Source organism: Bufo gargarizans, chromosome 3 (assembly GCF_014858855.1).
Source record: "Bufo gargarizans isolate SCDJY-AF-19 chromosome 3, ASM1485885v1, whole genome shotgun sequence".
Lineage (NCBI taxonomy): Eukaryota > Metazoa > Chordata > Amphibia > Anura > Bufonidae > Bufo > Bufo gargarizans.
Genome location: NC_058082.1, coordinates 167,419,884 through 167,447,014, shown reverse-complemented (window position 1 = coordinate 167,447,014; position 27,131 = coordinate 167,419,884). Strand labels below are relative to the sequence as shown.

Here is a 27,131-nt window from a genome sequence, read left to right as displayed (position 1 = left end):
AATTGGTTTCTTGAACATGACAATGAGTTCACTGTACTAAAATGGCCCCCACAGTCACCAGATCTCAACCCAATAGAGCATCTTTGGGATGTGGTGGAACGGGAGCTTCATGCCCTGGATGTGCATCCCTCAAATCTCCATCAACTGCAAGATGCTATCCTATCAATATGGGCCAACATTTCTAAAGAATGCTATCAGCACCTTGTTGAATCAATGCCATGTAGAATTAAGGCCGTTCTGAAGGAAAAAGGGGGTCCAACACCGTATTAGTAAGGTGTTCCTAATAATTCTTTAGGTGAGTGTAGATACCCTACCTAACCACAAATACCTGGTAGTTGCTGATAAGGAGCTGCCCCTCTACCTTCCAGCAACCCTCTGATAAAGCCTGTGCTGACTATAACTTCCTTATCAATGCTTACATAACCTGTGGGACATCTTCTTATCAAGTAAATCATCAGCTTTAGGGTGGGAAGGGGCCTAAACTGTACAATATTTCAGCCAGAGGTTTCATGTTACAATTATGCTTTATTTGGACAAAGTGACACATTGTTTAACAATGATTAAACCCATCTACTATAGAAATCACAACCTTCCAGATGTTGCCACTTATGGACCAACCTTCTAACTAGAAGTAACTTAAGCATTCAGATATTTTGCATGGTGTCTGATGTGGTCATTTATAAACGTAGTGATGAAGAAGTAGCTGTGGTCGTAACCCTGGAAAGAAAGTAAAAACATATATAACCATACACCATACAATGTATGCAGTCAGTGTAGTGATGTCTGCTCACGCAGTGACACAACAAAGCAGAAATGTATGTATTCAAAGCAAGAAATTACATTTATGCTAATCCATGATGAGAATAAATCCTGGATCCACACTGAGCGCTTGGAAAACTGCTGATATAACTAAATGTGACCATTTACTTCTGAGCCTTACCTCTTGCAGTCTGAACACAACAGGAATTTTCCGTTCAGTACATGCTGCGATAAAATTGTCAGGCAAGAGCTGCCCCGCAGAGAGGAACTGGTCATCTTTTCCCTGGTCAATTAGAATGTCTAGCTGTGAGCCAGAGTACGTCTTCACCAGATGAGTCGCATCATATGCCTTACAAATATAAAGGGAATTCTAAGAAATTATATTTAAGTATAAAACATGGATATAAACAATGGTATTAAGAATGGAAAGAAGAGAGTTGTGTGCAGAGGTACATAGCTGTAAATACAGTAGATATATATATATATATATTTTATATACACAATATACACAGTAATATGTACACAAACCTACATACCTCCCATTTACTGCTGTCTGATCCCAAGTATCCTCCAAATGCTTTCTGACCCCAGGGACATTGTATGGGATTACAAATAGGTGCAAATGCTGAAACACTCTGAAAAAGACAGTAAAATATAATTCACCGGTAGTTATTACATGTAACTTACAATGGAGACTAACAATACATTTCATACCAAACCACTAAAAAGCAGCTGCCCCTTTACATGCCATGGTACACTCACTGAAAAAAAAAAAAAAATGCACCAAGAAGGACTTGTTGGAATCAAATGAAACTTTATATGTGTGACTGTAATACGTTGGGCATGGAGGTATACAGGTTCTGTATGGTATTCTGCAGCACATTTGGCCTGTAGATCCTGCACACTCGTAGGTTCCTGGTGTCCCAGCTGGTCCCGTAAGTGCTCGATAAAACTGGAGACCGGGCAGGACAAGTAAGTGCTGCAATCTGGAGATGACATTCCTGGGAAACCCTTGCTGTGTGTGGGCAAGCATTGTTGTGCTCAAAAATGGCAGTTGGAAGCCCTGAGCGGCAATACGTGACCGCAGGATGTCCTAAAATATTGCTGAGCTGTTAGTGTTTCTCATATCACTACTAGTGGTGACTGTCATATGTGATGCTCCCCAGATCATCACACCAGCAGTTGGGGCAATGTGTCACTCCACAGCAAAGGCAGGAATGATGCGTTCAACACAAGGTTTCCAAACTCCAACCCAACCGTCGTGGGATCCCCAATAGAGCCTGGATTCATAGCTAAAGACAATACAGCTCCATTCTGTAACAATCCAGGTTTCTTGTTCACACCACTGCAAATGAAGGCGACGGTGGCTGGCTGTCAATGGCAGGACATGTAATACGAGCCATAACACCTAATGTCCTTCTGCTAAGCACCTGGACATGGTCCGGGCAGAGACAGGGATGTATAATGAAGGTCCCACCTGTGTCTGGATGGTGGAGAATGAAACTGTGAGAGCTGCTCATACTGGTCAGTGGATCAAATGATCCTCTCTACTGGTGGGCTGTTTGGTCCCTGTTCACCATGTGTGCATTGCCATCACGTAATCAGTGCTCCCAACACTAACAGCTAGGTCCGAACAGCCTAGATAACAGGCAATTTGTCAAAACAACCATCCTGCTTCTCTCAGTTTAATGATGTGCCCTCTCAAAGTCTATACTGGGCAAAATGTTTTTGAGTGCATCGCAGAGGCAGGTCTTGCACTCAATGATCTCTCACCAAGAAGTACAATATCCAAAAGTAGCCATTGAAAGCCTTTTTATAGGGCAGCAGGGGAAGCTTTTTTATGCCCTCTTGTGGCAAGACCCAGTGTCTAATCAGACAACACTAGTAATCATTTACATATCTGCCCGAGACACAACTGAATAGCTGAGTTTTGCAGCAATACGACATTTCTATCTAGGTGCGTTATGTACAGGTCCTTCTAAAAAAAATTGCATATTGTGATAAAGTTCATTATTTTCTGTAATGTACTGATAAACATTAGACTTTCATATATTTTAGATTCATTACACACAACTGAAGTAGTTCAAGCCTTTTATTGTTTTAATATTGATGATTTTGGCATACAGCTCATGAAAACCCAAATTTCCTATCTATAAAAAATTTGCATATTTCATCCGACCAATAAAAGAAAAGTGTTTTTAATACAAAAAAAGTAAACCTTCAAATAATTATGTTCAGTTATGCACTCAATACTTGGTCGGGAATCCTTTTGCAGAAATGACTGCTTCAATGCGGCGTGGCATGGAGGCAATCAGCCTGTGGCACTGCTGAGGTGTTATGGAGGCCCAGGATGCTTCGATAGCGGCCTTAAGCTCATCCAGAGTGTTGGGTCTTGCGTCTCTCAACTTTCTCTTCCCAATATCCCACAGATTCTCTATGGGGTTCAGGTCAGGAGAGTTGGCAGGCCAATTGAGCACAGTAATACCATGGTCAGTAAACCATTTACCAGTGGTTTTGGCACTGTGAGCAGGTGCCAGGTCGTGCTGAAAAATGAAATCTTCATCTCCATAAAGCTTTTCAGCAGATGGAAGCATGAAGTGCTCCAAAATCTCCTGATAGCTAGCTGCATTGACCCTGCCCTTGATAAAACACAGTGGACCAACACCAGCAGCTGACATGGCAACCCAGACCATCACTGACTGTGGGTACTTGACACTGGACTTCAGGCATTTTGGCATTTCCCTCTCCCCAGTCTTCCTCCAGAATCTGGCACCTTGATTTCCGAATGACCTGCAAAATTTGCTTTCATCCGAAAAAAGTACTCTGGACCACTGAGCAACAGTCCAGTGCTGCTTCTCTGTAGCCCAGGTCAGGCGCTTCTGCCGCTGTTTCTGGTTCAAAAGTGGCTTGACCTGGGGAATGCGGCACCTGTAGCCCATTTCCTGCACACGCCTGTACACGGTGGCTCTGGATGTTTCTACTCCAGACTCAGTCCACTGCTTCCGCAGGTCCCCCAAGGTCTGGAATCGGGCCTTCCCCACAATCTTCCTCAGGGTCTGGTCACCTCTTCTCGTTGTGCAGCGTTTTCTGCCACACTTTTTCCTTCCCACAGACTTACCACTGAGGTGCCTTGATACAGCACTCTGGGAACAGCCTATTCATTCAGAATTTTCTTTCTGTGTCTTACCCTCTTGCTTGAGGGTGTCAATGATGGCCTTCTGGACAGCAGTCAGGTCGGCAGTCTTACCCATGATTGCGGTTTTGAGTAATGAACCAGGCTGGGAGTTTTTAAAAGCCTCAGGAATCTTTTGCAGGTGTTTAGAGTTAATTAGTTGATTCAGATGATTAGGTTAATAGCTCGTTTAGAGAACCTTTTCATGATATGCTAATTTTTTTAGATAGGAATTTGGGGTTTTCATGAGCTGTATGCCAAAATCATCAATATTAAAACAATAAAAGGCTTGAACTACTTCAGTTGTGTGTAATGAATCTAAAATATATGAAAGTCTAATGTTTATCAGTACATTACAGAAAATAATGAACTTTATCACAATATGCTAATTTTTTTAGAAGGACCTGTATATATATATATATATATATATATATATATATATATACATATACAGTCATGTGAAAAAATTAGGACACCCTTTGAAAGCATGTGGTTTTTTGTAACATTTTTAATAAAAGGTTATTTCATCTCCGTTTCAACAATACAGAGAGATTAAAGTAATCCAACTAAACAAAGAAAACTGAAGAAAAGTCTTTTCAAGATCTTCTGTAAATGTCATTCTACAAAAATGCCTATTCTAACTGAGGAAAAAGATAGGACACCCTCACATGTATTCCCTCTTAAATTGGCTCAGATCTCACACAGGTATATCACACCAGGTGCACATAATTAGTAGATCGTTACTCTGCATGTTGAATGAGGCTTGCCCTATTTAAACCTCAGACATTTAGTTTGGTGTGCTCCTGACTGTTGAAGTGAGAGTGAGCACCATGGTGAGAGCAAAAGAGCTGTCAGAGGACTTCAGAAAAAAGATTGTAGCAGCCTATGAGTCTGGGAAGGGATTTAAAAAGATCTCAAAAGATTTTGAAATCAGCCATTCCACTGTCCGGAAGATAGTCTACAAGTGGAGGGCTTTCAAAACAACTGCCAACATGCCCAGGACTGGTCGCCCCAGCAAGTTCACCCCAAGAGCAGACCGCAAGATGCTAAAAGAGGTCTCCAAAAACCCTAAAGTGTCATCTCGAGAACTACAGCAGGCTCTGGCTACTGTTGATGTAGAAGTACATGCCTCTACAATCAGAAAGAGACTGTACAAGTTTAACTTGCATGGGAGGTGTGCAAGGAGGAAACCTTTGCTTTCCAAGAGAAACATCGAGGCCAGACTGACATTTGCCAGAGATAAAGTTGACAAAGACCAGGACTTCTGGAATAATGTTCTTTGGACAGATGAGTCCAAAATTGAATTATTTGGACACAACAGCAGAGGACATGTTTGGCGTAAACCAAACACAGCATTCCAAGAAAAGAACCTCATACCAACTGTGAAGCATGGAGGTGGAAGTGTCATGGTTTGGGGCTGCTTTGCTGCAGCAGGACCTGGTCAGCTCACCATCATAGAATCCACGATGAATTCTACTGTGTATCAGAAGGTGCTTGAAGAACATGTGAGACCATCAGTTAGAAAATTAAAGCTGAAGCGGAACTGGACCATGCAACATGACAATGACCCAAAACATACTAGTAAATCAACCAAAGATTGGCTGAAAAAGAAGAAATGGAGAGTCCTGGAATGGCCAAGTCAAAGTCCAGATTTGAATCCCATTGAGATGCTGTGGGGTGACTTGAAAAGGGCTGTACGTGCAAGAAACCCCTCAAACATCTCACAGCTGAAAAAGTTCAGCATTGAGGAGTGGGGTAAAATTTCCTCAGACCGATGTCGAAGACTGGTAGATGGCTACAAGAACCGTCTCACTGCAGTTATTTCAGCCAAAGGAGGTAACACTCGCTATTAGGGGCAAGGGTGTCCTATCTTTTTCCTCAGTTAGAATAGGCATTTTTGTAGAATGACATTTACAGAAGATCTTGAAAAGACTTTTCTTCAGTTTTCTTTGTTTAGTCGGATTACTTTAACCTCTCTGTATTGTTGAAACGGAGATGAAATAACCTTTTATTAAAAATGTTACAAAAAACCACATGCTTTCAAAGGGTGTCCTAATTTTTTCACATGACTGTATATATATATTTTTTTTTATATCAATGAGTGTATTTACCAGATATGTTTTTCAAGCAATGAAGAAACAGTAAGAAGGATTAATATATTTTGGGGTTTGCACAGTGATGACATCAAGGACATTTTACTGTACTGTAAAGGCTCAGGGGCATACTGCAAGATTTCAGTCAACTCACAATTTTTTTAAATCACCTTAGGCTACTTTCACACTGGCGTTTCTGGGTCCGCTTGTGAGATCCGTTTCAGGGATCTCACAAGCGGCCCAAAACGGATCAGTTCAGACCCAATGCGTTCAGAATGCATCAGTTTGCCTCCGTTCAGCCTCCATTCAGCTCTGAAGGCGGACACCAAAACGCAGCTTGCAGCATTTTGATGTCCACCTGACAATGTGGAGCCAAACGGATCCGTCCTGACTTACAATGCAAGTCAATAGGGACGGATCCGTTTTCACTGACAATATGGTGCAATTGAAAACGGATCCGCCTCCCGTTTGCGGACATTTAACCCCTCAGATGCCGTGTTCAATCCTGACACCGGCATCTGAGTGCGCTGAAAACCCTGTGTGCCGATCGGCGGAGCTGGGGCTTGTGTGCAGCAGCCCCTGTCTGTAATAGGGCTCCATAGGAAAGTAGCAAAATCATCATAGATTCCAATGCAAGTGCATTGGAGTCTGATAATAGCAATCTAATGATTGCATGTTATAGGTCCCTATGGGTAAAAATAAAAAAATGTAAAAACAAAAATTCAAATCACCCCCCTTTACCCCAAATAAAAGCACTACAAAAAATAAAAAATACACATCATGGGTGTCACGATGTGCGAAAACGCCCATAGTATAAAAATATATTCCTCATACGGCAAACAGAAAAACATAAAAAAGCGTCTAAATGGCCAATTCGCTGTTTTTATTGCTTCATTTTCTATTAAAAAAAAATTACAAAAAGTGATCAAAAAGTCATACACACCCCAGAATGGGATCAATGAAAAGTTCAGATCGCGCCGCAAACAGCTCCGTACACAAAATGACAAAAAATTTATAGGGGTCAAAATAGGGCGACAAAAAAAATAAAACAGATTTTTTTTTCCACTTTTTAATTTTTTATCACGATCAAAACGCAAGAAAAACTATACATATAAAAGGTATTGCCGTATTCATACTGACCTGTAGAGTAAAAGTAACCGGTCCGTTATATTGTACATTGATTGTCGTAAGTAAAATACCCGTAAAAATTTGGTGGAATAGCTTTTTTTTTCCCCCGCTTCCCACTACATCGCATGCAATATTAAATGGTGGCGTTGGAAAGTACAACTTGTCCTGCAGAAATCAAGCCCTCATATGGCTATGTGAGCAGACAAATATAAAAGTTATGGCTCTGGGAAGGCAGGCAGCGCAAAACAAAAACGTCAAAAGAAACAAAAAAACCTGCAGGGCTGAAAGGATTAATGAGTGTTTATGATGTGAGAGAACATAGATAAGAAGTCTGCTCCTGAGATGACTGAAAGGACAAAAAATCCACAGGCAGCTAGTAGAGCATGTCGGCTCTGTACAGAAAAAAGGATTCCATATTGTTAATAAAGACCAATTGAAAAAAAGATTTTTAGCTCAAAATAAGTATAATGCAATAATTTAACAAAATGGCCCCCAAAGGTGTACATAGCCTTTAAAATAGGATTGTCACTACTGTTCTTTTATTGTCTGTATTGAGTAGACCTGCACCACAAGGGAAGCAGAGCCGCTTACTTGATGCTTCTGCAGAGCCTGCACGACTCAAGCAATGAAATTACCACTGTAGATACACTACAGTATATGGACAAATGTATTGGGGCAGATCTCTTAATCATTAAATCCAGGTGTTTCATTCTGCCCCATTGTCACAGCTGTATAAAATCCAGGCCCTAGCTATGCAGTCTGTTTTCCCAATCATTTGGGAAGATCACTGAATTCCAGCGTGGTCCTGTAATAAGATGCCACCGTTGCAACAGATCAGTTTGTGAAATTTCTTCCATCCTAGATATTCCACAATCAACTGTGAGGGGTAATATTGCAAAGTGAAAGTGTTTAGGAACCTCAGCAGCTCATCCATGAAGGAGACCCTGTAAAGTCACAGAGTGGGGTCAATGAGTGCTGAGGCACATAGTGAATAAAAGACCCCAATACTCTGCTGACTTAGTAAGTGCAGAGTCCAAACCTCCTCTGGCATTAACATAAGCACAAAAACTGTCCATCGGGAGCTTCATGACTTAGTTTTCCATGGCCGAACAGCTGTCTGCAAGCCTTATATCAAGCAGCACAATGGCGGGGGGGCGTGGCCTATCGGGGCATGTGAGCGGACGCGTGTTGCAGAGCTCCTCTGCTACCTCGGCCATTTTATCCTGAGAATCTGCTGGTTCTACGCATATCCTGTACATACCCGACCGAACAGACATATAAGATCCCCCTGGCTTGCTGGGGAGGCTGTTTGGAGCTGCCATGACCAAAAGAAAGGAGCAAAAGGGATTGGAGAAGGAGGGTCAAGATGGCGCCGGAGCCGCTCCTGGGCGTCCAGGCCGCATCACAGAGGTGCAAAGAGAAGCTGCGGCCAAGCTAGAGAAATATGCCAGGCTATCGGCTACAACGTCTGGGAAAGGCACTCCCAAGAAACCAGTGGCTACTAGAGACATGTCGGATGTGGACTCTGATACTGAAGGGCCTGACCTGGATAAAATGCTGGCGGCCTGGTCGCTCTGATTTGGCGCTTTGACTACCGTAGGTGACCCTCTGCCTTCAGAAGCACCCGACTGATTTAGAAGAGCCGACGTTAAAGGATGTAATGCACGCTATTACTAAATGTGGCAGGTCGCTGAACACCCTCACCATGCAGGTAGGGGCCATTAAGGAAGATGTCTCCATAGTGCGTCACAATTTGAAAAAGTTGGCTAAACGTACGACGGCTCTGGAGGGCCGGATAGGAGAAGTAGAGGACGCCATGTCCCCTTTGATCAAAAATGTGAGAGACTATTCACCGAGACTGGACATTCATGCAGCAAAGCAGGACAATTTGGAGAACCGGTCCTGCCGGAATAATGTCCGGTTGGTGGGGGCGCCAGAAAAAGCAGAAGGCGGTAACCCGACGGAGTTCTTTGAATCCTGGCTGCGGGAGAACTTTGGTGCGGATGTACTGACCCCTTTATTTGCTGTGGAGAGGGCCCATAGGGTCCCTACTCGTCCTTTGCCACCGGGCGCCCCACCTAGAACAGTTTTGATTAAAATCTTGCACTACAGGGACCAGGACATTGTTTTGAGAAAAGCGCGGGAAAAACGTGACTCGTCTGTGGATGGACATAAGGTGGCGCTCTTCCTGGATTACTCGCAAGAGGTTCAGAAACGAAGGGCCAGGTTCATAGATGTGAAGAGACGCCTGCGGGTACTTAATGTGTCCTACTCATTTCTTTGAAGATTCGAAGGAGGCAGCAAAGTGGATGGATCGTCATGAGAGACAACTTGCAGCGGAACAAGACTGATCCCCAACCGCAGTGTAACGCCATGTTCTGTTTAAGGTCGTATGGTCCTGTCTGCTGCGACTTAACTATGTTTGGGTATGATTGATCCTGATTGGTGTGGGTATGTGGATAGTAATCTTACTGTATTAGTAGTTGATTGCATAGGCCAACAGGTACTGTTACTTTCCTGTATGCTGTATACCTGTATAAGTGGCCGAGGAGCGGTGTGGAGGGAAGCTCTGTGTTTCTTTTGAGCTTTATACTTAGTGGTCACGCACCCACGTTACTTTCTCTCCAGGTGATAGGAGGGAGCTCTTTGCTACGCAGCTAGCCTCAGTAGCAGGTTGTGTTTTTCTTCCCACAGACCTTAGGTTAGGTGCTCTAGTGGGACCTGCTGGTGGGGTGGCTGCTTTGTTGGGTGACAAAATTGTGATGTTTAGAGAGAAATGTTAGGGGGGGGGGGGGAATTGCCTGTTTTATTATAATTCACGCATCATCTATGAAGGTCGAGGTATGTGTTTATTGTCTGGGAATGATATGACTCACCACTATGCTTGTCCCATTGGTGCTATTATGCATGGCATTAGACTAGCCCATTTCTGGATATATGGTCATGGCGGGGGTGGTTAATCTTCTTAGCTGGAATGTACGGGGGATTAAAGATGCCGTTTAAAGGCGTGCTGTCATGGATTTGCTGTATTCAGGAAACTCACCTGACCCCGGATCAAACTAAGTTGCTTACCCCTAAATGGCCAGGGCACTGTTACCATTCGACCTTCTCGTCCTATGCGAGGGGGGGTGAGTTTCCTGGTTCACAAATCGATTGCGTTTACTTGCATCGCTAAAAAGGTGGCTAATGAGGAGAGATATTTGTTTGCACTGTATGATCTTCGCAATTCCATGTGTTTTGGTGGGAGTGTACATCCCGCCGCCATACTCACCGATTGTACTTAGGGGTATATTGCAGTTTATAGCAGACGTGCCTGATATCTCAGTTCTTTTACTCGGGGACTTTAATAATATTCTTGATCACAGCTTAGATAGAATGGGAACGGGACAACTACCTCAAGTGGGGGGGTTAACCTCCTTTGGGGTCCTCATGCAAGAGGCTATGATGCTAGATTTCTGGAGATTGAGGAATCCGTTAGTGAAGCAGTTCTCTTGCTGCTCTAGCACTTACAACTCCCTATCTAGAATAGATCTCATTCTTGGGAATGCCCTTATGGGAAAACTTGTGCGGGATGTACACTACTTGCCACGCAGGATCTCACATCACTCGCCAGTAGTTGCGGTGATTGATCTTCGCATATCACGGGTTAATAACAATGGTGGCTGGAAATTTACTCCTTATTGGTTACCCCTTTTGCCAGACGCTGGCGGAATTGGAGAAAGACTTAGGGAATTTTTTCAGTTTAATTTACCATCTACAACCAAATTGGTAGTATGGGAGACCATGAAAGCGTTCCTAAGGGGCCTTACTTATGGCGGAGGTTAATAGGAAAAAAAGTGAGTCTAGGGCACACACGAGAAAGCTACTCTTAGGCCTCTTTCACACGGGCGTCATATTTTTGGCCCGGATAAGAGGCGGGTGCGTTGTGGGAAAATGCACGATTTTTCCGTGCGAATGCAAAACATTGTCATGCGTTTTGCACTCGCGTGAGAAAAATCGCGCATGTTTGGTACCCAAACCTGAACTTCTTCACAGAAGTTCGGGCTTGGGATTGATGTTCTGAAGATTGTATTATTTTCCCATATAACATGGTTATAAGGGAAAATAATAGCATTCTGAATACAGAATGCATAGTATAATAGTGCTGGAGGGGTTAAAAAAAAGAAATACAAAAGTTAACTCACCTTCTCCTTTTGATCGCGTAGTTCCCGGTCTCTTTACTTCTTGAATGATGAGCTGTGAGCTAAATGACCTGTGGTGACGTCAGATCACATGCTCCAATCACATGGTCCATCACCGTAGTGATGGAGCATGTGATCTGACGTCACCACAGGTCCTTTAGCCCACAGCTCATCATTCAAGAAGTAAAGAGACCGGGAACTACGCGATCAAAAGGAGAAGGTGAGTTAACTTTTGTATTTCTTTTTTTAACCCCTCCAGCACCATTATACTATGCATTCTGTATTCAGAATGCTATTATTTTCCCTTATAACCATGTTATAAGGGAAAATAATACAGTGAATAGACTGTCACCTAGAAACCATGCGTGAAAATCGCCCCGCATCCGCACCTGCTTGCGGATGCTATGCGATTTTCACGCACCCTATTCACTTCTATGGGCCTGCGTCGCGTGAAAATCGCACAATATAGAGCATGCTGCGATTTTCACTCAACGCACAAGTGATGCGTGAAAATCAACGCTCATGTGCACAGCCCCATAGAAATGAATGGGTCAGGATTCAGTGCGGGTGCAATACGTTCACCGCACGCATCGCACCCGCACGGAAAACTTGCCCGTGTGAAAGGGGCCTTAGAGGTTGAGGCAGCGGAGGCAGAATATATTGCTCACCCATAGGATACTGCTAGGGAAAAATGGAAGGAATCTCAACCAAAATTGTACAGCAGACTAATGGAGCAGGCGAAAAATACGCGTTTTTTTCAGAAACAATCCTTCTATGAGGAAGGAGAAAGAGCGGGTAGACTTTTGGCATTGATATCTAAAAGAATGTTTAAATCACAGAAAAAAATGCACCAAATGGATATGCCACTGACTATACTAGCTAGCCATACAAGCAGATATTAAAAGCGGAGACTTTTGCCAATATATTCCTGTCAGGAACATATCGGAGCCCATCATGCACCACGTCACGGTCTCTCAGCATGGCAAGGGTCCTACCACTACGCTAACTATGGTGTGAACACGGTCTGAAGGTGATGAAATCCAGCTCACAGCCAAGCTTCCACACAACCGCATAGCAGGACAACTGCTATGCGGTTGTGTGGAAGCTTGGCTGTGAGCTAGATTTCATCAATTTCAGACCGTACTCACACCATAGTTAGCGTAGTGGTAGGACCCTTGCCATGCTGAGAGACCGTGACGTGGTGCATGATGGGCTCCGATATGTTCCTGACAGGAATATATTGGCAAAAGTCTCCGCTTTTAATATCTGCTTGTATGGCTAGCTAGTATAGTCAGTGGCATATCCGTTTGGTGCATTTTTTTCTGTGATTGATATCTAAAGCCCAGTTGCAATCCACTTATATTGCAGCTTTGAGGGACTCACACGGCACTATTCAAACTGAGCCATCGCAGTTGCTCAGGTCATGTGCTCGTTCTATTCCACTTTATATCAGTCCAAATTAAGAGTTATGGATGCGGAGATTGAACAATTCTTCAGTGTTACTATGGCAGCCAGGACGCTATTAAAGTCCTGGTTGCCATAGTAGTAGTGGGGAGCGTTATACTTACCGTCCGCGCGGCTCTCCAGAATAAAGTCAGAGCGCCCCATGCGCATGGATGACGTGTCCATGCGATCAAGTCATCCATGTGCGTGGGGCGCCCTGATGTCACTCTGGAGCGCCCTGGGAGCCGCACGGACGGTAAGTATACTGCTCCCCCGCTTCCCACTACACTTTACCATGGCTGCCAGGACTTTAGCGTCCTGGCAGCCATGGTAACCATTCAGAAAAAGCTAAACGTCGGATCCGGCAATGCGCCGAAACGACGTTTAGCTTAAGGCCGGATCCGGATTAATGCCTTTCAATGGGCATTAATTCCAGATACGGCCTTGCGGCAAGTGTTCAGGATTTTTGGCCGGAGCAAAAAGCGCAGCATGCTGCTGTATTTTCTCCGGCCAAAAAACGTTCCGGTCCTGAACTGAAGACATCCTGATGCATCCTGAACGGATTTCTCTCCATTCAGAATGCATTAGGATAATCCTGATCAGGATTCTTCCGGCATAGAGCCCCGACGACGGAACTCTATGCCGGAAGAAAAGAACGCAAGTGTGAAAGAGCCCTTAGATGGCCCCATCACCGTTCAAGAACTAGAGGTAGCATTGGGTACAATGTCTAATAATAAGGCCCTGGGAAGGGATGGCTTACCAGCTGAGGTGTACAAACGATATTCCAGCATTCTTCTTCCCCAACTGTTAGAGGTCTGCAAGGAGGCCAAGCGGCAGGGACGGCTCCCTGACTATGAATGAAGCAGTCATTGCGATTTTGCCTAAACGTCTTGGAAGCGGATTGCTACAGGCCCATTTCTCTGCTCCCAGTAGATATAAAACTTTTGGCAAAAGTATTAGCAAATCGCTTGAACTCAGTGATATCCACTTTGATTTGTTTGAATCAGGCAGGCTTTATGCCGAATATGTCGACTGCGGTAAACATTAGACGTTTATTCCTAAATATTCAGGCAACCCAGGTTCACGCCTCGACCGCGGCGGTCGCATCTCTTGATGCGGCAAAGCGTTCGATAGCGTGGAATGGCGTTATTTATGGCTGGTACTCAAGAGAATGGGTTTTGGAGTTGAATTTATATCATTGATTAAACTGTTATACTCGTGCCCTAGAGCTGCGGTGAGGGCCAACGGCAATATATCTGACCCATTTCTGCTGTTTAGGGGCACGAGACAGGGGTGCTCACTGTCGCCGCTTCTTTTTGCGGTGGCAGTGGAGCCTTTGGCGGAGGCTCTGAGAATGGTTACTGCAGTCAAAGGCCTTCGGTATGGAAACCTGACAGAAAAAGTGGCTTTATACGCCGATGACTTGCTTTTATTTTTGGACGACTGGGAGCAGTCTCTTCCTGCTGCAATGACAATTATTAATCGCTTTGGGACTCTGTCCGGACTGGTGATTAACTGGTCGAAGTCTGTTTTGTTATCCTTGGGCAGAAATAATCGATCGCCACTAGACACTGCGGGGGGACTACAAGTTGTCACATCCTTTAAGTACTTGGGGGTATGGGTAACTGCAGATACAGGTGATTATGAACATCTGAATTTGGTGCCAATGCTTGCTGAATTCTGAAAAAGGTACAGGCCTGGAGCAAACTGCCCTGTCTATAATTGGTCGAGTCAACCTTTTGAAAATGATATTAATGCCAAATCTCTTATACCTACTCCATAATGCACCGATCTGGATCCCGCTTCGGTTCTTTCACACTGTTAAAGCAGTCTTCAGAGACCTGATATGGAAGAGGGGTATCCCTAGGAGTAAATTATCAACCCTGCAATGGCCTAAAACCCAGGGGGGGCTAGCTGTGCCTGACCCATGGTTCTACTATATTGCAGCCCAATTACAACATTTCAGGGGTTGGGGGGACAAAACTCAGTTGAACAATACTGGACGTATTGTTCAATATTTGATTCAACGTACCTGTTTGATATCTGCTTTAGAGGATGGGTCCTTTCGTACTCATGGTACTCAATACCCATTAATAGGTATGATGCATAGAATATTGTGGAAAACTAAGGAAAGGGTAAATATCAATGGGTACCTTTCCCATACTCCAATCTTATACGCTGAATTAGATCAAGTCCGGGGCGTGCAACAGTGGGAGCAATATGGGCTGAGTAGAATGGCACAGCTGTTTTCTGAAAAGACACTGAAAAGCTTTGACCTTCTGAGGCAGGAAGTTGATATTCCGCATAAGTATTTTTATATATACTTACAGCTGAGACATGCTATTCAGACTCAGGAGAAACAAGGGAGGATTCAGCCGGCGCCCAACTGTATTATTCTGGACTACACAATGAAAGCAGGTACCACAAGTGGGGTGATATCCCTTTATTACAACACACTCAGGACAGAGATTAATAAATCCAATCCACTGCAACTATATGAGAAGTGGAAGACAGATGTGGAGGATCTGACAAGGGAACATTGGGCGGAAATTCTTACTGACTTTCCGACATTATCAATGAGCGAGTCATATATAATGTCCCAATTGTATCTATTGCACAGGGTCTATAGAACGCCCGCGCTGCTGTACAGAATGGGCTACCGGATGGATGATGTGTGCCCACGTTGTGACATCTCACGGGCAAACTTGATCCATCTTATGTGGAACTGTCCGCGGCTAAAGAGATATTGGGTGGAGGTAGTGGAACTTATAAATAAGGTTTTTCAGTCTCATCTAGGAGGTTACCCCCCTGACCGGTCTTCTTGGTTATGTAAAGGTGCCGAGAGGCATGTTGAAAAAAAAGGTGGCTATTATGCGAATATTATATCAGGCAAGGAAATGCATTGCATTCCATTGGATTGATAAATCAGCACCGACAGTTCAGGAGGTAGTGAATAGGATACACACGTTGGTACAACTGGAAAAGTATGTCTACTTAAAGAGATAAAAAAAATTGAGGTGATCTGGTTTTCATGGTTCTCCCATTACAATCTCTCTTAGAGTGTGTTCGTAAATATGGAGTATTGTGGTATGAGTGGGTCATGTTTGTTTGTAAGTATGCTAGAGTGCGTGTTTGTAGGTGGTTGAATGGATGTGTGTGCCGTGACGACATCTGAACATATGACGAGCTACAAAGCTCCTTCAGCGAAGGGATGTCATGCGCCAGGAAGAGGACTTTGCTACTTTTATTGGATTTATCAGCACCGGACATGAACTGCACCTTCTATCTTCTAAGAGGTGTGCTTTTTGGAGGGCGGGTGGGACGGGGATTTTGATGTACCTGTACTAAAAGCTTTTGAAAACTTAATAAAAATTATCTGATTAAAACAAAAAACAGCACAATGGCAGACGTGGGATAGAGTGGTGTAAAGCCTGCCGCCACTGGACTCTGGAGCAGTGGAAGCATGTTCTGTGGAGTGATGAATCATGCTTCTCTGTCTGGAAGTCTTACAAGTCTATTTTGGGCAAATGCTAGGAGAACGTTACCTGCCTGACTGCATTGTGCCAGCTGCAAAGTTTGGTGGAGAAACGATAATGCAATAGGGTTTTGGAGGTTGGCCTAGGCCCCTTAGTTCCAGAGTACAGAAATCCTAAGGCTTCACCATACCAAGACATTTTGGACAATTATAGGTTTTTAACTTTGTGGGAACAGTTTGGGGAAGATAAATTTCCAGCATGAATGTGCCCAGTGCAGAAAGGAAGGTCTATGGTTGTTTGGGTTTGGTGTCGAAGAACTTGACTGTTCCACACAGAGCCCTGACCTAAACCCCATCCAATACCTTTGGGATGAACTAGAATCAGAGCTGCGGTATGCATAGAAAGGCAACGACTGTTTTGTTCCAGGCCTTCTACCATCAGATCGGTGAGTGCCACATCTTCCTATACTTTTTCAAGAAGAACAGGAGTTTTTTTTTTTCCAACCATGTGCTATCCTTCACAATGTGTGTTCTCTACTAAAGAAAACATGCTAAAATATGAATGAAGGGATCCTATAAGGTTTCTTCAGGTTATATGAGGTTTTCTATAAAAGTACACCTCCCACTATTCATCTGTGTACTTGAACTTTATGAAATGTTTTCTACAGCATCAATGCCCTTTACTTAATTACTCAAATGCAAAACGTACTTGAGAAGAGGTTAGCTGATCAGCAGGAGATGTAGAAACAAGGACTGAGTCATCACACATCAGATAATGGAGAGGACTTAGGGTAGTGTTAGAAGAATCTAAAATCCGGAAATCCGTATGCAAACTGATATCTTTTTTTTCCCCGTTAGACCAGGGATGCTCAACCTGCAGCCCTCCGGCTGTTGTAAAACTACAACTCCCACCATGCCTTGCTGTAGGCTAGTAGCTGTAGGCTGTCCGAGCATGCTGGGAGTTGTAGTTTTGCAACAGCTGAAGGGCAGCAGGTTGGACATCCCTGTGTTACACTTATTCATTAAAATACCGTATACAACTTTCCGGTATTTAATTTTTTCAAAGCTAGAAAGTACTGCGCTTGTGTAGACAGAAAACCGGATACGGCATTAATACATTTCAATAGAAATTAAGTGCAAGTGCAGTAGTGTTCCGGGATTTTAGCCGTAAAAAATACTGCAGCATTTTGTCTGGTCAAATACCGTACAAGGGATGGAATGGAAGACATCCTGATGCATACTGAACGGATTGCTTTCCATTCAGAATGCATTGGGACAAAACGGAAGCGTTTACCGGATTTCAATACCAGAAAAGAATAACGCTAGTGTGAAAGTACCCTTAGCAGTATGATTACGCTGGCCACAGATTACTGATATGCGGCGGGTTAGATCACCCCCTTTTTCCTGATAGGGTTTTATAGGGACTGTATAGTAAGGTGAGGTTCCGGATGGGGCCGCTCTTTTCAGGGCGATGACTCGGTAATAGGAGGTCAATTAGGGCTCAATAGCTCCGAATAGAGTGAGATAGGGAGAGGATACACACTACTGTATCACTAATCCTTTTTCCTATCCCCTACTTTTTTGGCTCCGTCTGTTTTCCTCGTTGACCCAGAACAGCATTGTGACCCAGACTTCGTTGTACGCTGTTCAACCCAGACTGGTTAGGCGATATACTGATTTATATCTTCACCATACTGGTAAGATTGCTCTTTTTTGTTTATTTGAAGTGTGATGATTTTTTTTTAGCTCCAATACATTCAAAGTTACGTTTTATTTACTATATATTCCCTTCATTAGCATTGTGAATCCCGGAACATAGTGACTAGCGATGGGTGTTTCTGGCTCCATACTTTACTGTAATTAGACCACACTCCACTTTTTATTCATACATTACCTTATACTTCCCAGGGTTTTTCAGTGCACAGATCAAAGCGCCATGTCCACCCATAGAGTGCCCAAATATAGAAATCCTGTCTGGATCAGTTGGGAAATTTCCATTTATAAGTTGAGGTAGCTGGAAAACACAAAAAAAGAAATCACTTTTTCTTGCTCTGTGTTGCAATTTTTACTTTAGAACTAAAATACTTGACTAGTTTTTCTGAACCTGCTGTTAGCGGTGTGGGTTTACTGTTTATGACTCCGAAAAGGCAATTCCTCAGTAGGCATCAATAAAAACTAATTTAATTTGTGGATTTCTGCAAGCCTCATTCAGGTGAATGCAACCGATTTTCCGAAGTTTCTGCAACAAAATCTGCAGTGTATGAAGGAACCCTAAACACTTCACACTGCTATATGCAAACACCATGCTTTTCAGAAAGTGGCTGTCTCATGAAGATATCCCCCTGTCCATGTGCCCTGGCCTATTAGATAATATGAACACCAGAGAGGGGAGTCACCTGTTTAGGAACCCTGTCTATGAGCCAGAATAGACAGCCACTCTGTAGAAGTAGTTCCCATTCAGGCACAGAGAATATAGGCCATTTAAGGAAATCTAGAATGCCGTTGACAGAAAGTGTAGTGTGCTAGAATAATTCCATCATCAACATATTGTATAGTTGTAACCTAATAACATGTTGAATATGGAGTTTTCAGACTGAAACAGATTTTCTAAATTACATAATTCAGAACTGTAGTTTTAGCCCTTTAAATTACTTTAGTTACATGTCCGATGTTATCCACCCAGTACTTCCGGTATCAACACTACTCATCTGGAATCTCTGAATGCTGAAAGGAGAAGACTACAAATGATGATACCATGCCAGGTTAAAAAAAATATATATAAAATCTGAAAATACAGCACCAACCATTTGTGGGGGCTAAGGGACGAGTCACAATGACACAAGAACAGAGGAGAATGATGTCTCCTCACAATACTCCCAATAGCAACAAAAATTAAAGAGACCTCCAAGACCAGAGGTATGGGAATGTAAGACATAACCTTTACTAGTGATTATCTAAAAAATCTCATACAATGAATATAGAAAAATTATGTAAAAAAAAAAAAAAAAAAAAAAAAAAAAAACACTTTGGCTGCAAAATTAGAAAGAACGTCACCAAGCAGAGTTGGGACCATCGGATACAGACTGTGACTGCATTCTGTACTTGGGTAAATCACAAACCTCTTGTCACTATTACTGATCTGCCACTATTTTTGATATCTCAGTAATGCTGATGTTCTGTATAAATCTGTCAATTATAATGAATACACATACAGTCACTATGCACTGGGATACAATATGGATCTTTGGTGGTTAATTGAACTGGCTTGTAAATAAGGACTATTAATACTATCCATAGTGGCAAGATTACAGCTGTCAAGAAGCTGGAATATAAGATAGGAACCTGACTGGCAGCAGTAGGCAGCACCTTCACTTTTACTTCACATTCGTGTTTTTTCGTGAATTGTAAATTGATGCCAATCATGTAAATACATCCGAGGGTGTAACTACCATGGTAGAAGACACAGCAGCTGTTGCGGCCCCAGCAGCTAATACTCCACAAAAAGCAAGTGATGACAACATGATGGAAGGGACAGCTGAAAGTATAACAGTACGACCACAGTAGAAATGTTCTGCTATGGATTTTTAGGAGCAGAAAATCCATAGCATATCCGGCTGAAATCTGCACATTTTGGTACCCAAATTCTGCAGATTTGCCACTGCAAAGTGTGAACTCTTGTGGCAGAAATCCCGAACATAAATAGACTACTGCCTATCCGACCATAAACTGCATGTCAAGTTGTGGATTTCATTGGAGACCGTTTGCACAGTGTGTGGATGAGAACTGTTAAAATCTCATCCACTTCTCCGTTACTGTAAATGCTGCAGATCAAAGTCCAAAAATAATAAGTCACTGGTGAAGGTGCTCATAACAGAGCGGGGTCCCATTCCAAGGTCTGTGATGTGGCTCCTTACATACCTGAGACTCACTTGTGCATACACAAAATATTTCTGAATAATGAATGTGATTAACTATTCTGCATTCAGTGATCGATTCCGAGTATCCCCCACAAAAAGACCACTAAGATAATAAGACGTTACCTCCTCCACAACGTAAGAATACATTCTGTAATTTGTTTTCCAGGGTTCTTCATTGGCATTGACATAGAATCCTGCTCCAGTGCCAAAGTCCCAGCTCTCCTCTTCCCCATCTATATTGCAGCAACCTAACATAAGGAATATGAATAATGAATAAACCGGTCCTGTTGATCAGAGCACAAATGCTCTGTATACCGTACACACTGGAACATTGTAACAGAGATATCTCAAGATGCAGGACTATAATTGGCAGTGAAAGGGTTAAAGAGGACTGCTATAAACTCGTATCTCGTGACATTAAAAAGAAGACCTGTTAGGCAAGTTCACAATAAGGAAACATCAATGGCCTACTGAAAAAGCAAATTAGTAACTGGAAGCAGAACTTTCCTTATGGTCGCTTAGAATTGCTCAGACGTGAACTAGAAAGGCTTCTGATGATGGCTCAGTCATAAGATGCTGTGGAGCACAGAGTGTGATATCTGCCACCATGCCATGTCTAATTTCCCTTAGGTCTCATGCACACGACTGTATTTTGCATCCACGTCCGATCAGCATTTTTTTGTGGATCCTTGGTTTGTGGACTGAAATACGGACACCGTCATGTGCATGAGGCCTTATATTCATTGCATCGACATGTCAACCTAAAGTACAGTAAATAGCACTGACTGGGCGCTGCACCTTATAGGTCAGCAGTAACAATTATCAAGTCTGTGACAACACTTTCATAAAATGTTTAAAGGCCTCAAATAAAATTCTCGTAACCTGCGGAATCTAATTTGTACAACATTTTACATGTAGTGAACCAAACGATGAGACTTACGAGGACTGGTGTCAGGCGCTACTACAATGATGCCAAGCTCAGAGGCCACCTGGTGGTAGGCGGCCTTGGTGATAAAGTTTTGCTCTGTGCACGTCAACCCTGCAAAAATCAAAATACATCTATTTAGATGCACATGGAGGCGGTCATAAAGGTGAATATTCAACTTTCAATCAGTAAAATATTAACCAAAACAAGCTGAATCCACAATTACCCACACAAACAGCCCAGTAAACTATCTCAGAGGAAAGCATCTCATCCAACTTTAAAGTACTTGACCAGATCATAGGTTATGGGGATGTCAGGATTAGAAAACCATGGCTGCTTTCTCCTAGAAACATCGCCACACCTGTCCATGGATTGTATTTGGTGCTGCAGCTTAACTCCATTGAAATATATCTGTCGTGAAGAATCTGACTTGTATTTGCCGTGGAATCCATGGCAGAAGTCCGAAGCTGACCCTCAGATTTCTGCTGTGGTTTTGCAGTTTCGAGGCCACGAATTTAATTCACATGTAGACACCCAACAGGAATAGATATGCTAATTCTATTACTTTTTTTGAACTACGGCGTGGATTCCCATTTCAGTCAAAATAAAGTTACCTTTTTGTTGGGTTGCCACTAAAAAGCAACTTAAAAAAAAGCATATACACGAGACTAAAGACAGGCCATTAAATTCAGGAGAACCCCTTTAAATAAACAAATCAGAAAAAACACCCCCAGAAACAGTGCTGCTCCTGTCCATGGACTGTGTCTGGTATTTAAGGTCAGTAGGAAAGAGATGGCCGGCACTCTGGAGGACAGTGCTCAGTGGTAGAGCAAAGAGGAAGAAACCACACTCTCGTAGATGAGGTTTAACCCCTTAATGACCAGCCTATTACTGACCAAGAGATTTATTTTTCAATTTTTTCGTCACCTTCCAAGAGCTATAACTTTTTATTTTTCCGACTATGTGGCCGTATGAGGGCTTGTATCACGGTGCGGTTCACTGGGACAGTTATGGCCGTGCAGGCTGGCTGCAGGCCCTCTCGCGTACTGGCTGCAGGCTGACTTCTTGTATGCTGGTTGCTTGGGGCTGCGTGCTGGCTGTGGTGTCTTGTGTGTACTATGCCCGTAAATGGGTGTACTCCCCTTGTCTGCATCTCTGTGCAGTTCTTATCAATGTTGCCATGCGTGCTGGCTGCAGGCTTCCTCACGTACTGGCTGCAGGCTGACACCTGTGTATGCTGGTTTCTTGGGACTGCCTGATGGCTGGAGTGCAGTGTGTGAACTGTGGCCTGTGGATTCCCGGGTCTGCATCTCTGTGGCTCATGTCTCTGGTGCCGTGCAGGCTGGCTGCATGCGCTTTGGATACTGGCTGTGGGTATTCACATGCATGCTGGTTCTGCGATGTGTGCTGGCTGCGGCCTTGAGTGTGAACATGGCCTTGTATGGATGCATTTCTGTTGTGTCACGGGTTGTTTGTGCTCTGGTTTACTGGCTGGTGGACTCAGCCTATGCTGGTTTCCAGGGGCAACGTCCTTTACTGCTGCCTGTGTGTTCACTTCCCTGTTCATGCAGGCTCCCCTCCCTGTTTGGTTCTGATGGGGTTAACTTCCCCTGGTCCGTTCCTGGGTGTGGCTTATCAGGTGCCCTCATTAAGCAGCTATATCTACCTGTGAGCTGTGGGGCTTGGGGTCAGTCTATCTTCTGTTCAGTGCCTTACTGGGTGTAGCCCCTTGCTGCTGATCCATTTTTTTTTCCCTATCCGCCCTTGTTTGTGGTGTCACCTGGTAATGCATTGTTGCTGCATTGTCTGATGTTTTTGTTATCTGTTCTGTGAGGTTGTTGCTGCTTTGTCTGGTGTTGCTGGTACCTGTTCTGTGATGGTGTTTGAGGTTATGTCCTTGTCTGATGTATACCTGTCCTGTATGATGTTTTTGTTATCCTTGTCTGTTCCTTGTTAGCCTAGCAGTGCTCTACTGCATCTGATAGCCTGGTAGTGCTTAACTGCTTCTGATTGTGTCCTGCCTGGTAGTGCCTACTGCTTCTGATCCTTGTCTGCCTGTAGTTCCTTTCTGCTTCTCTTCCTTTACCATGTTTGTCCTGCCTTCATGAGAGGGTCCCTGGGTTCTCCGGAGGGAGGATCTCTAGTCTGTGTGCAGCTCTGCCTGAGACCGCCATGATTCCATTCCGCTTGGGGTCCAGGCATCTGCTTCTGTGCTGGTTCCAATTTGTCTTGTTGTCTGATCCATGTCCTGTGTTTGCTTGGGTTCCAGTTTTGTGTCCGTTTCCGCTGGTGGTTTCACCAGTGTGGTTCTCTGCAGGTAGGTGTCACCGTCAGACATCTGAGAAGCTCTGACAGACGTTCTTCAGAACCTCCTGCTTGAGGTTCTTTTGTTTTGCTTTCGTTTTGTCATCTCGTTAGCCTCTCTCAGCTGTCATGTAGTTGCACTGATTGCATCCCTTTAAATCCCTTCCCATACTGCATCACTTTGTGGTTTATACAACTTCCTGGAGTGTGTACATGCTGGATGCTACAACTGATCCTTCTACAGATAAGTCTGTTCATTGATTTGTGTTTTCCTGTTTGCTTGATCCTAGGTGACCCTGACTCCCTCCGTATTAAGTGTAGGGAGCCGGTGGTCGTGTCCCCTCACTATTATAGGGTGTTCAGGTGTCATACAGTCGAGGCACGAGGGCATGCAATTTTCTATCATAGAGATCTTTGCATGGGCTGAGAAGACAGGGAGAGTTTCAGGGCTTAAATAGGGGTCACCCTTTTGTTCCTTAGTTTCGAATCAAGCCAGTCGGATCCTTATTTGTAACTTCTTGTTTTCTGTTACACCATCCGTGACATTAGGGGCCAAATGTACCGGGACCTTCCTGGAGGTGCGAACTGTGAGCCCTTGGCCCAGTTCATTCCCACCACCAGCGGCTCACTGGCTCTCCACTCTCTGGGTTTTGCCTCTGGTCTTCCAGTGCACTTGGTTCTGTGGCAGTGCTACCACTATTGCATAACCTGCTTACGGTCATGTGCTTTTATTACCCTTGTAATAAAGTTCTCTGTGGGACCTTGGTCTGTTTTGCCGTGTCCTGTTTGCATTACGTCCCGGAGGTCTGCCTTGGGCCTCGACGGCGTGACGTGTTTTTTTCCTTTTAATGGTGCCATTTTGGGGTACACATAAGTTACTAATTAACTCTTATTAACCCTTTCTGAGAGGGGTAAGAGAAAAAACAGCAAAACTGCCATTGCATTGTTACGTTGGTAAATGTTGCTGTGTTAATTTTTTAGCACATGATAACTTTATTATCTGTGCCAGTACGATTATAGCAATACCAAATACATATTGCTTTTTTTATGTTTTACTATATTTGCACAATAGAAACCCTTTTTGTAAAAAAGAAAATGTTTTTGCATCACTGCATCCAAAGATCCACAACTTTTCTCTTTCTACGGAGCTGTGCGAGTATCTGATTTTTGCAGGACACCTTGTATATTTCATTGGTATTATTTTGGGGTACATAACACATTTTGATCACTTTTTATATAAGGAAAAAGCAGCAATACCGGCAACTTATTATTATTATTATTTTTTTTTTTTTTTAAGGCATTCGCCATACGGGACAAATTACATGATAATTGTGCAGTGTGGGTCGTTGTGGATGTTGCAATTCCAAATATGTTGAGATTTTATTTTTGCAATTTTTTCCATTGAAAAGCGTTTTATCAATTGAAAAAATGCTTTTTTTTATTCCCATTTTCTTTATTTAATAAATTTTCTTAAATCATTTAATAGTCAAACGAGAAGACTATAATAGGTGATATTTCTAAAATACAATACACTATTGTACTACTACAGCAGTGCATTGTATTTTAATGTCCGTGCTATACTGACATTTAAACGCTGGAGGCAGCCCTTGGGCCTTTACTGGGCCCTGGCCTGCCAGCACTGATATCAGCACCCTGCAATCTCATTTGCAGGGTGCTGATGGGAGACAGAGGGAGTCCACTCCCTCTTTAACTGCACTCATGCCGTGGGCGCTATTGCCAGAGGAATGTAAGGGGTTAAACAGCCGAATAGGCACTCCTGCCAGTCTAGGCTGTCACAGCAGCAGATCAGCTCTCATGAGAAAGCCATGCCCCAGCTCTCTGCTGCAAGGGAGGCTTGTGCAGCGTTTAGACTGGGTCGTTGTGAAAAGGTGTCGGCCCAGCCGAAGGCCCCTTAGTGACCACCATAAAAAGGCTTATTGGTGGTTACTAAGGCCCCTTGCAGACGAGCGTGTCCGGATTAGGTCCAGGTGCATTTGCGCAAACCCGCGCGAGTAGGTACGCAATTTCAGTCAGTTTTGACTGCAATTGCGTTCAGTTTTTATCGAGCGGGTGCAATACGTTTTGCACGCGCGTGATAAAAAACTGAATGTGGTACCCAGACCCGAACTTCTTCACTGAAGTTCAGGTTTGGGTTCGGTGTTGTGTAGATGTAATTATTTTCCCTTACAACATGGTTATAAGGGAAAATAATAGCATTCTTTAATACAGAACGCTTAGTACAAGGTCAATTGAGGGTTAAAAAATAAATAAAAAATTAACTCACCTCCACCAATTGATCGCGTAGCTGCCGGTCTCCTGTTCTTTCTTTAGGACCTGTCGTGACGTCACTGAGCTCATCACATGGTCCATCACCACGGTATTGGACCATGTGATTTGACGTCACCACAGGTCCTTTAGCCGGCAGCTCATGAATAAAGAAGTAAGAAGAGATTGGCAACTACGCGATCAAGAGGAGGAGGCGAGTAAAATTGTTTTATTTTTTTTAACCCTCAATTGACCTTCTACTAAGCATTCTGTATTAAAGAATGCTATTATTTTCCCTTATAACCATGTTATAAGGAAAAATAATACAGTGAATAGACTGTCATCTTGGCAACCATGCGTGTAAATCGCACCGCATCTGCTTGCAATTTTGACGCAGCCCCATTCACTTCTATGCGGCCGTGTTGCGTAGAAAACGCACAATATAGAGCATGCTGTGATTTTCACACAAGGCACAAGTGATGCGTGAAAATCACCTCTCACGTGCACAGCCCCATAGAAATGAATGGGTCCGGATTCAGTGCGGGTGCAATGCGTTCACCTTACGCATTGCACGCACGCGGAAAACTCGCCCGTGTGAAAGGGGCCTAAGAGGTGAACAGTAGATTATTTCTTTATTTTGGTGCTTCATAGAATAAGGATAAGCGACTGACACTAGTGATAACCAGTACAGCACTAGGCACTTGTCACACCAAGCTATAAATCCACTCTCCTAATAACCGGTACAGCACTGGACACTTACCACATAAATCTCTAAATCTACTCACCTGATAACCAGTACAGCACTGGGCATTTGCCACTTTCAGCTTTAGGCGGCAGATAGATCCCAAATTTCATCTTACATTTCAGTTCCGTACTGTAAAAAAATGTGATAAAACAGTTAATCAAATGTGAGAAAGAATACAATATGAAGACATCAGAAAAGCCTTTCAATGAGTGTGTAATATCACAAACCACCATTAAAACACAGAAGCGTATAAAAACAGTCCGTCCTGTGGGAGCATGAATAACTCAGGTAATGGCTTCATATTAATGAACTTCTTCAGAAATACCGTATTTTTCGCCGTATAAGACGCACTTTTTCCCCCCCAAAAGTGGGGGGGAAATAGCAGTGCGTCTTATACGGCGAATGTAGCCGATTTTGCTTAGTTTTCAATGATACACCCGCCGCGATGCCGTGCGGCGGGTATATCAGCTGTGAGGGAGGAGGGGCTGGGGGCCGGCGTCTGCATTTATAATGACAGCGGGGCCCGTGCAGTGACTGTATTCTACTACACGGGCCCCGCTTACTGTACAATCATATCCCTAATACCGTAGTTAATTGTTGTGTGCACTGCATGTAAAAGCATAATGAGCGATGATGAGCGCTATTACTTACAATTAGAAGCGCTTGCCGTTCGGAGCAGGGAGGAGGGAGGAGGCAGGAGGCAGGCCGGGAGGACGGGCGCTGG

General features: G+C 43.6%; 1 protein-coding gene across 1 annotated transcript in view; it reads right to left on the bottom strand.

Annotated features, from left to right (window-relative positions):
* Positions 1-505: 505 nt before the first annotated feature.
* The window catches only part of ESD (esterase D), a 42,012-nt gene continuing 15,386 nt past the window's right edge, over positions 506-27,131 (bottom strand). The window contains exons 4-10 of the mRNA XM_044288010.1: positions 26,448-26,536; positions 21,109-21,207; positions 20,292-20,416; positions 18,146-18,265; positions 1,296-1,394; positions 941-1,108; positions 506-717 (exon numbers count right to left, since the gene is read on the bottom strand). Of these exons, the coding sequence (XP_044143945.1) occupies positions 637-717; positions 941-1,108; positions 1,296-1,394; positions 18,146-18,265; positions 20,292-20,416; positions 21,109-21,207; positions 26,448-26,536 (781 nt within the window). The 3' untranslated portion in view covers positions 506-636. The remainder of the gene's footprint in view (positions 718-940; positions 1,109-1,295; positions 1,395-18,145; positions 18,266-20,291; positions 20,417-21,108; positions 21,208-26,447; positions 26,537-27,131) is intronic.